The sequence below is a fragment of the Alosa alosa genome, chromosome 17 (assembly GCF_017589495.1).
Source record: "Alosa alosa isolate M-15738 ecotype Scorff River chromosome 17, AALO_Geno_1.1, whole genome shotgun sequence".
NCBI lineage: Eukaryota > Metazoa > Chordata > Actinopteri > Clupeiformes > Clupeidae > Alosa > Alosa alosa.
Window position 1 is genome coordinate 26180638 of NC_063205.1, and position 10000 is coordinate 26190637.

The 10000-nt window shown below is 43.6% G+C and overlaps 1 protein-coding gene across 2 annotated transcripts in view; it reads right to left on the reverse strand.

Annotated features, from left to right (window-relative positions):
- The window catches only part of nell2b (neural EGFL like 2b), a 79536-nt gene that overhangs the window by 54869 nt on the left and 14667 nt on the right, over nucleotides 1-10000 (reverse strand). For both annotated transcript variants that reach the window (XM_048268372.1, XM_048268371.1), the window contains exons 5-11: nucleotides 9729-9825; nucleotides 9326-9398; nucleotides 8960-9042; nucleotides 6977-7105; nucleotides 3702-3804; nucleotides 1173-1264; nucleotides 221-323 (exon numbers count right to left, since the gene is read on the reverse strand). In XM_048268372.1, the coding sequence (XP_048124329.1) occupies nucleotides 221-323; nucleotides 1173-1264; nucleotides 3702-3804; nucleotides 6977-7105; nucleotides 8960-9042; nucleotides 9326-9398; nucleotides 9729-9825 (680 nt within the window). The remainder of the gene's footprint in view (nucleotides 1-220; nucleotides 324-1172; nucleotides 1265-3701; nucleotides 3805-6976; nucleotides 7106-8959; nucleotides 9043-9325; nucleotides 9399-9728; nucleotides 9826-10000) is intronic.

Here is a 10000-nt window from a genome sequence, read left to right on the forward strand (position 1 = left end):
GAACATGTTTGTGTGTCTGCTAGAGAGTGTGTGTGTGTGTGTGTGTGTGTGGGTGTGAGAGTGCATGCGTATGCATATGTGTGTGTGTGAGTGTGTGTGTGGTGTGTGCATGTGCATGTGAGTGCGCAAATGTGAGTGTGTGTGTGTGTGTGTGTGTGTGTGTGTGTGTGTGTGTGTGTGCGGGCACATGTGTGCGCATACATGTGAGTGTGTGTGTTACCTCGGCAGACTTTGCAGCAGCGGTCAGTCAGTGTAATCTGCTCCGACTTTGGGCAGTTCAGCTCCGGACAAGCAGCGTTCTCCACCCGCCGCATGGAACGGTCCTACACACACACACACACACAAACACAAGCCACACTATTTGAATTCTCACCAAAATGTATTCACAACTAAACAAGCCAATAGTCTGAACCTGACAAGTAATATTTGAGTAGCTCTCTCCAGAGTCTGCTGCGTGTGGATGCATATATGCATTTCCCCATTAATAATTGATCCTCGGCAATAATATAATAACGCAGCCTCATAAATAACTGCATCTACACATGGCACTAGATTACCCTCTGAGACATCCCTCTAAGCTGTATTCTAATGTAGGACAAAACTCATTATGGGGTGCATACCTCTATGCATCAGATGGATCAGGGTATGTGTGGATCAGACCCTTTGGGTTTTGTGCGTTGGGGTTTGTGCGTTGGGGTTTGTTGTGATGTGCTTTCATGTGCTGTCTTGTTCCGGGTGGTGTGACGCTGCGCCTTGCTGTGTTATAATATGTGTGTTGTGTTGTGCTGTGAGATGTCGTGCTGTGTTTCTTGGGCTAGGTTATGTTGTGCTTTGTTATAGTATCTTGTGCAGTGTTATACTATGTTGTGTTACTCTGTACTGTTTCTTGGGCTATGGTATGGTGTGCTGTGTTATGTTACTGTGTTATGCTGAGCTGAGCTGTGCCGAGTTTCTTGGGCTATGGTATGGTGTGCTGTGCTGTGCTCGTTGTGCTGTGTTGCAATGTGTTATGTTTTGGTGAGTTGTGCGGTGCTGTGCTGTGTTGTTTCATCTTATCTTGTCTCGTCTTTTTTATGTTGTGTTGTGTTAAACTGTGCTGTGCTGTGCTGTGCTGTGATGAATTGTATCGTGTTGTGTTGTGTTGCGTTGCGTTGTGAGATTGGTGAACTCACCTGACATTCAAACAGGAGGCAGTTCCCCGCCACATCACGCACGCTCTTCCTCTCACCTTCCACATACACGCGACCCCTGAACAGACACACAGCTGCAAACACACACACACACACACACACACACACACACACACACACACACACACACACACACACACACACACACACACACACACACACATAGAAAGAAACATTAGAATTTGAGCAGGCTATTTAGAGAGCACATGGGCTGATCTATTGTGAACACAGCTGTGCTCAAAGAAAGGTACCGATCCCCCCCATCCCATCCTATCCCAAGCCAAACTGACCCGATCCAAAACCGGCCGATAGCATCCCGACCCAATCCCCTCATGATCCTACAGCATCCTATAGTGTCCCACAGCATCCCGACCGAACCTCAATATAATCCTAAAACATCCTATAGACCCTTTCCACAATAAAAAACAAAAACAATGCTTGAACGTTCTATTTGGTTCCCAATCTACTTCCTCTGCATTAAGATAGTGTTAATTTTGTCTTGTGACGAAATGTCCTTTTTAGTCTTTGTCATATTTAGTCATTCAAATATCATTTTTGTTAGTCAAGTTTTAGTCAACTAAAAGTCTCGTCATTTTAGTCTAGTTTCAGTCAAAAGAAAACTAAAGCTATCTTAGTTTTAGTCAAAACATTTTAGTCTTTTTTTATAACAAATTTTTTCTGATTACCATTTAAGTCAAATAGTGTTTCACACATCTCAATTTTCCAACAATATTGTGTGTCCACAGGGCTACTCGACTGTTATAATTACTCATTCTGATTTTTTTTGTCAGTCAGTACATGCACAGGTAAGTCGAGCTACAGTTATAGCTCGGCTGGGATTTGGCCATAGACAGTAAAAGATTTGACTGGACCACTGTCATGATCTTCATAGACCAGTGTTTCAGTGTCCGCAAGCTATCCCAAGTGGTCCACGAGCAGACGTGGTAAAATATAATATAGATGAGTTGTTTGTTTAAATCTTATGAATCCTCTGACACAATTAAACAAAGTGCAAAGACAATAAGCAAGGTGGTTCAGTGAGTATTGTGTAGGCTAATATACTGCTAGGTCAATTTTTTTCTTTTTAGCTAGGTGGTCCGTGCGTTTCTTTTTATTGATTAGTTAAGTGGTCCTTCATCTGAAAAAGTTTGAGAAACACTGTCTTGGACCAAAGTATGAATGTTTTACTCCGCCACGCTAGATGGCTTATATGCTTCAAACATAACACAAACTCTCAATCTTAGCTAACTTGCTAGCGAACTTTCCATATTAGCTTACTTGCTAGCAAACTTTGCATCATCAGTGTAACTAGTTAAATAGTTGACATTACTTGCTGAAACTTTTCATTATGGACATTCTGGGGATGTTAATTTGTATATGAGAGAAGCTTCAACTTCTGGGTATGTAGCATTGTGGCATAAAGTCTAACTCTGGCAGAAATCTCCGGTGTTTTGTTCCATGTAGTTTCCTGCTGCAGCCACAGGGTTGCCGCGAACAGCACGTGGAGACTAGCCTACAGGAAAGCAAGGCGATGAACCATGAACTCATTCGTAATATTTTGAAAAGGTAACAGCTATTCTGTCTTCTCATTTTGTAGACCGAAAATGGAAGAGAAATGTTATCTTAGTTTTTTATTTCAAGCAAAACATTTTAGTCTCGGGTTTTTTTCGTCAACAATAATGCATCTTAAGATAGTCTTAGTCAGTGTTTCAGGACATTAGTCCAGTCTCGTCATCGTCTCGTCTTAGTCATGGAAAAAAAGGTTGTTGACTAACATTTTTCCTCTCGTCTCGTCTGACGAAATTAACACTACATTAAAATAACATATGGAATGTTAAAATGGAAGCCTTGTGGGGCCAACTATGATGCTGATAATGGAACTCTCTTGACAGGCATTCTCCAGCGTCCCGAGTCCTGACCCAATCCCATTATAATCCTAGTCCCATCGTAATGCACCTTAGTCCCATCACAAAACCATAACATCCCCACACAACACACCCCCCGTGAAATTACGACCCCTCAGCCTGACCGCACTGGTCTGCATTTTTTATCTGCTCATGAAAACACCACATACTGAATTATTGACGAGGCCAACTGCTGGATTGTACGTCACCACACCACACAACACCACATCACACCACAACACATCACACCACAACACAACACAACACAACACGGTATGGCACAGCACGGCACGGCACAACAGGTGTAGTGTGCTGCCGTGTTCCCTAGCAACAGAGGTCAGTTGTGGTCATGAGACATTAGATATTTATACTGTAACTGTCTGTGTGTATGTGTGTGTGTGTGTGTGTGTGTGTGTGTGTGTGTGTGTGTGTGTGTGAAAGAAAGAAAGAGGAGCTGCTTTGAACCATTGAAATAAAGAAATATAAATTAATCTTAAATCAGTCTGAGCCTGCCTCTCTCTCTCTTTCTCTCTCTTTCTCACACACACACACACACACACACACACACACACACATAAACAAACACATCTGAAGGCGGGATACTCACGCTGGCACTCTTTGCAGCAGGCACCGGGCATGTAGGCTGGCGCTGTGTCTGGGGGGCACTGAGGAGGCGGGCAGAAAATGGCCTCACACTGGACTGTGCCATTCTGCAGCAGAAACACACACACACACACACACACAAGATGGGATACTCTCATTACACTTGTCCGCTGTTCAACTAGATTCTACTTGTTTGTTTGTTTATTGATCTATTTACACACACACACACACACACACACACACACACACACACACACACACACACACACACACACATGCGCACAGGGACACACAGTTTCCTACATATGCTGGTCTTGCTATTCTACTTGGAGAAAACTTCAGTAGGTAACAGATACAGAAAGAAATTTATAACAGATACACACAGTTGTATGCTTAAATAATAATTAAATAATTAATATTGTTTGCCCTGGGCCTCTAACACTTCGCTGTCTGGTCGAGGGGATTTCTCGGGACAGCAGCTGGAGCTACTCTGCGAAAGATCTACCAAGGCCGCCGAGCTGTTTCTGACCTGTGAGCTGCCATGCCAACTGGAGTCTGGATTGAGCAGACTAACGTTAATGGTAACGTTGAAAAACTCTGCATTACGGACCAACAAACTGTCGCTGTTATAGCAGCTAAGTCCACCGAGTTGCCGATCGCTCACGACTTTCGGACTGGTTTGCTTCCAGTGATCTCCAGACTAACAAGGCCTAACGTTCACCATTATCTCCAGACTGCCAGTGAGTGTAAAGAACTTTGTTGGCGTTGCATCGGTTGTGGAGACACAGCTGTGCGCAGTTTCACACGAGTCATCATTGTCCTTGGACATTTTCAGCCGGTTGGAAATTGGACTAATTTCTATTTTTATATTTTACTTATTTTATTTATTAATTTGTTTGTGGTCTGTCTTGTATGTCTTAGTGTCATGGGTACGCTGGCGACTACGGCGCTCCGTCCTACATCTTTTGCGTTTGTTATTTCTTAAATGTAGTTCTATGTCTTGGTGTCATGGGTACGCTGGTGACTACGCCAATAAGACAATGTCTTATACTGTATGTGGAGCGCTTTGGGTTTCACTCTGTGCATGTTAAATGCGCTATACAAATAAAACTGACTTGACTTGACTTGACTTGACACAGCAATACATTCACGCTCTGCTGTCAGCAATGGCAATACCCTGAAAAACATCATATAGAATATATAACTACGAAACATACATCAATATCACAGAAGATCAATCTGGACCAATCTTGTGTGTTTAATTCATCCTGACCTTGCCATGACCTATTTATTTATTTATTTAGGGTGCTTCACTTTCTAAAAACAAGAATGTGAACATGGACACCTGGACTTATGCTTACTCAGCCTTTGTAAGGCTGCCATGTTAAATAAGCAGTAGGATTAACTGTGTTGATTTCCGTATTGATCTGCACTGCTGAGGTTATGTTTTTCATTTGGAGGGGTCAAGGGATCAGGCCAACAGGCTAGTAGGCTGATGGATTAACACCTGATAGTTCACGGGGGTTCTTAGGAAAAACAAAAACAAACCAAAAAACAAGTTGTTAATGACACCTAGCTTGTTAGTGTGTAACCACACCGCCCAATAGGGTCGCATATACACCATGTGTGTCAGGTCTGTCCACCCTACGCTATGTTAAGAAGCATCGACTCCAAGGCTCTGATGGGGTTGTGAGAAAGGACTGCCTTTGATCTTGAAGAGCAAGCTAAGAACAGCTATTTTTGCTCTCCACAGGGTACGGACTGCTGAGTGGCCATGCAATTAGCTGGTCTGACTCTAATTAGCTGAACATACTGTACTGTATGTGTTGCTTCTTTCTACATATGTATGCGGTATGTACAGTATCATATATATGTTGACTGTACCGGTATGTGTCCCTGCGAGTCCTCTATGAGCCAACGTAAATCTACACATATGTTGGACTCCAATTTATAATACAGGCAAAGTGCAAAGCTTATTTACCTCACATGCACACACACACACACACACACACACACACACACACACACACACACACACAGTGTTTTCCTGCACACAATAGCGCTCTGGTAGAAACACATGCTTGTTATTCTTTTCTCTCTCTCTCTCTCTCTTGTTCTTTTTTCCTCATCCTCCCTGTTTCCCTCTCTTCCTTTCATCTGGCAGTACATCTTCATACAGGCGTCCACAGGGGCAGCCTTTCACAGCTCGAGCTGTTCTCCAGCAGCCATCTGTCTATGACTGCACCTCCCAAAAGATCTTCATAGTAGACACACACACACACACACACACACACACACACACACACACACACACACAAACACACACACACACACACACACTCTCGCACACACACACGCACACAGATCCTCATACTAACTCCACACACACGCTCGCACACACACACACTTTTCCTATCAGCAATGCAGTAAGTTCACCTCCACACTATTAGAGCAACAAAACACAAGATGGATAATGCTCCCTTGATGTTTACCTATAGAATAGGTTAGAATATAGATTATTCCAGCTCCGTGGCATCAGTTAAAGCTATGCAGTGCTTTTAACGCCTGCTTAGTTGATTCATGTTGCTTTTGTGGACCATTATGCCCTTGGGTCCTTTGTTTACAAACATTCAAACTCGTTCCATTTTGTGGATGATTATTATGGATATGTTGGCACTGTGCTCTGCAACAGACTCAGGCCATAATGCAGTCTGTAATATTCCTATGTGTGATATATGAGCCAGCCGTGACACACAACAGAAAACTCTCTCTCTCTCTCTCTCTCTCTTTCTCTCTCACACCCACACCCACACATATATATATATATACAGCTCTGGAAAAAAAAGAGACCACTGCACGTTTCTGATATCAACCTACGGTTGCTGTGTGACATTCAAATGAGTTGACGGGCATATTCAAATTTCCAGTGGTCTCTTAATTTTGAATATGACCGTGTACTCATTTTAATGTCACTCAGCAACTGTAGGATGACATCAGAAAAATGTGCAGTGGTCTCTTAACTTTTTCCAGAGCTGTATACAACCAATCTTGTATGATGAGAGGCATTTTGCGGTTTTAGTATGAAATGCACTGTATTTGTTGTTTACCACAGAAGCAACATGCACGTTTTGTACATGACAAGTGTGATTTCCCTGTGTTTTTGTTTACAGAACTTTTCCTAATGGGAGACAGAGGAGACCACTTCCTCCAGCCAGCCACAGTCAACAGCCACTTCCTGGGTCAAAGACGTGGTGGCGGAGTCAAGGGGAAAGGGCTTACTGAGCATGTGCAGTTGTTGCAGCCGTCTATCCAGGACTCATCCTCCCTGTAGGTTTCTCCGTCTAGACTGCAGGTCTTCTCACAGTAGCAACCGTCCAGGGACCTCATCTTGTCCTCCGCACGACTCAGCTAAAATAACACAGAGAGAGGGGGATAGAGAGGAGGAAAGAGAGGGAGAGATAGAGAGAGAGAGAGAGAGGGATGGAGAGAGAGTCAAAGATGGAGAAATAATGGAAAGAGAGAGATAAGGAGATGGAGAAGTAAAGGGAGAGAGAAAGAGAGTGACAGAAAGGGAGAGAGAAGGAGAGATGATAGAGAAATAATTGGGAGAGAGGGATGGAGAGAGATATATATCGATATATATATGGAGGGATAGAGACATACAGCGAGAGAGAGAGAGAGAAGCAATACACCAAGTTGGAGAGTTGTGTAGGTGGAGAGTGCAGGAGAGATGTAGCAAAAGTCAGAGACAGAAAAACATTTAGAAAAAGAACAATACATAATGGAAACAAAGTGGAAGAGAGACAGAGAGAAAACAAAGGATTATGGAGAGAAATCAATGTAGATGCACACACAAAAAAGAAGGAGAAGAGAGAAAGCAAGAGAGAGAGAGCAGGAGCATTCAGTCTTCATCCATCTTTTATTAAAAGGCCACAAAGGCCCAGACACAAACACTGCTTTAGAACAGCAGCATCAATACACACACACACAAACACACACACACCACACAGACACACACACACACACACACACACACACACACACACATTCACACACATACCACACACAGACACACACACACATATACATACAGTAGACACAACCACACTCACACACACACACACACACACACACACACCCACACACACACAACAGTAGTATAGTAGCACAGAGTTAACAGGAGCTAAGAGAAGACAACAGCTCCAGATGACAGGCTGGGCACCAGGAGTCCTGTGTAAATGATAGGTCAGCTCCAGACAGACTCATCACAGCAGACACACGCGCACACACACACACACACACACACACACACACACACACACACACACACACACACACACACACACACACACCTCCTCCTGTATCCTCCTCCCTCCAGCTCTCTTCTCTCTCTCCTTCTTCACCACTCACTCTTCTCACTCTCATTTTCTTCTCTCTCTCCCCCCTCTCTGTATTGCTCTCTCTCCATCCTTTTCTCTCTCTCTCCCCCGTCTCACCACTCCCCCTTCCTCTCTTCTCTCTCTACCTCTCTACCTCCCTAACTCTCTCTTTCTCTACACCTCTTTTTTTCTTTGTCTCCTCCTCCCTCCTTCACTCGATTTCACCCTGTTTCTCCATATTGTGCCCCTGACAGAATAGAGGCATAAGCGTCTCGTCGGCACGCGCTGCAAGGATTGCCTCATCTTGAGAGCATGTTACAGTGATCTGTAATATTACTATTTTTGGTCAAACAGATCTGTTCTTAGATCATTATAACAGAACTCAATTACACAACGAATTTGAGTTCAAACTCTTCACCCTTATGCTCACAGAACAGCAGGCCCAAGTCTTCTTTTCTTTTTTATCCAAACTGGCCAAACATGTCCAGAATGCCTTTCATAATTCCCCCCTCTCTTCCATTTGAGGAGTTTGGTTCCAACATGCTGTAAATCCATTTTTGAAAACATTAATATGTCATGTTATTTTATAGTGTATTTCAGGTAATATCAATAAAACCACAGTTGTTTTAAATGAATTAAAATAAATTATTTATGAAAATTCATTAAAATGGAGGATATAGGAACCAAACACTCCATATATATCCACCTCTCTTCCTACAATATCCCCTTCTCCTCTATATATTCCCCCTATCCACCTCTCCTTCCTTACTTTGTTTCTGTTTTTCCTTCTTTGTCCTCTTTCTCTCTACAGTCTATCTCTTTGTCTGTCTATCTGTCTACCTGTCTGTCTCTCTCTACCTGCCTTAGTTATGAGTCATCGTACCTTGCTGGAGGTCTTGGCCAGGATATCCTGCAGCTCCATGATCTTCTGTACCAGCCCATGGAAGTCATTGCACGTAGGACACGCTGTCGATTTCAAAGACAAGATTTCAAAAGCTCATCACCACCTTGCACATCATCATCAACACCTTGCATTTGTGTCCACCACATCGTGGGCACATAGTGGTAAGTGGCAGTGGCTAAGGAGCCGGGCAGTAGCCAGAATAGTTATACGCTCAAAGTCCTGGCTGCGACAATTGTGCCTTTGAGCAAGGCACCTAACCCCAAGTTTCTCTGTAGAGACTGGCCCGATAAAGGGTGTCAGACAAATGAATAAGTGTAAGTATGCTTCCTGAATTACTGTACTCACTGCGGTTGAGGTCTGGGCACTGGGCAATGTGGCCCTGGGGCATCATGACCAGATGCACGTCCTGCATGATGCCCTGCGTGTGTAGAGGATCAAACAGACAATGGTCATGGTCAGGTCATGCCTACCTCAGCAGGGGCGCATTTCCCAAAAAAAACATTAGTTGCTAACCTGTTAGCAACTTCTTTGGTTGGCAATGGGAAATTGCATGGCAACCAACAAAGTTGCTAATTTAGTTGGTAGTAAAGGTCAAAAGGTCAAAGTTCATAGTGTAATCTGAACACTTTCTCACCTCCCACACACACACCATGTCTGTATACAAACACACGCACACACACTTAACACATTATTGGTATTACCAACTGCAAACATACAGTACACACACACACCACAGCCACTGCAGTACCTTAAAAAAGCCATGGGCTTTGTTCCTCTGTCCAAGCCACAGGGTGCTTCCACTGGGGATGTCCATGGAAGGAGACTCCACAACCCTCTCGTAGATCCTAACACACAAAACGCACACACACACACACACACACACACACACACACACACACACACACACACACACACACACACACACAAGCTTTGATAAGTGATGAATTCAAATATGTGCAAATTGCTTCTCTCCAAAGACAGGCATGAGAAGCGTGGGGACGGAGCGGTGATGGGTCATCT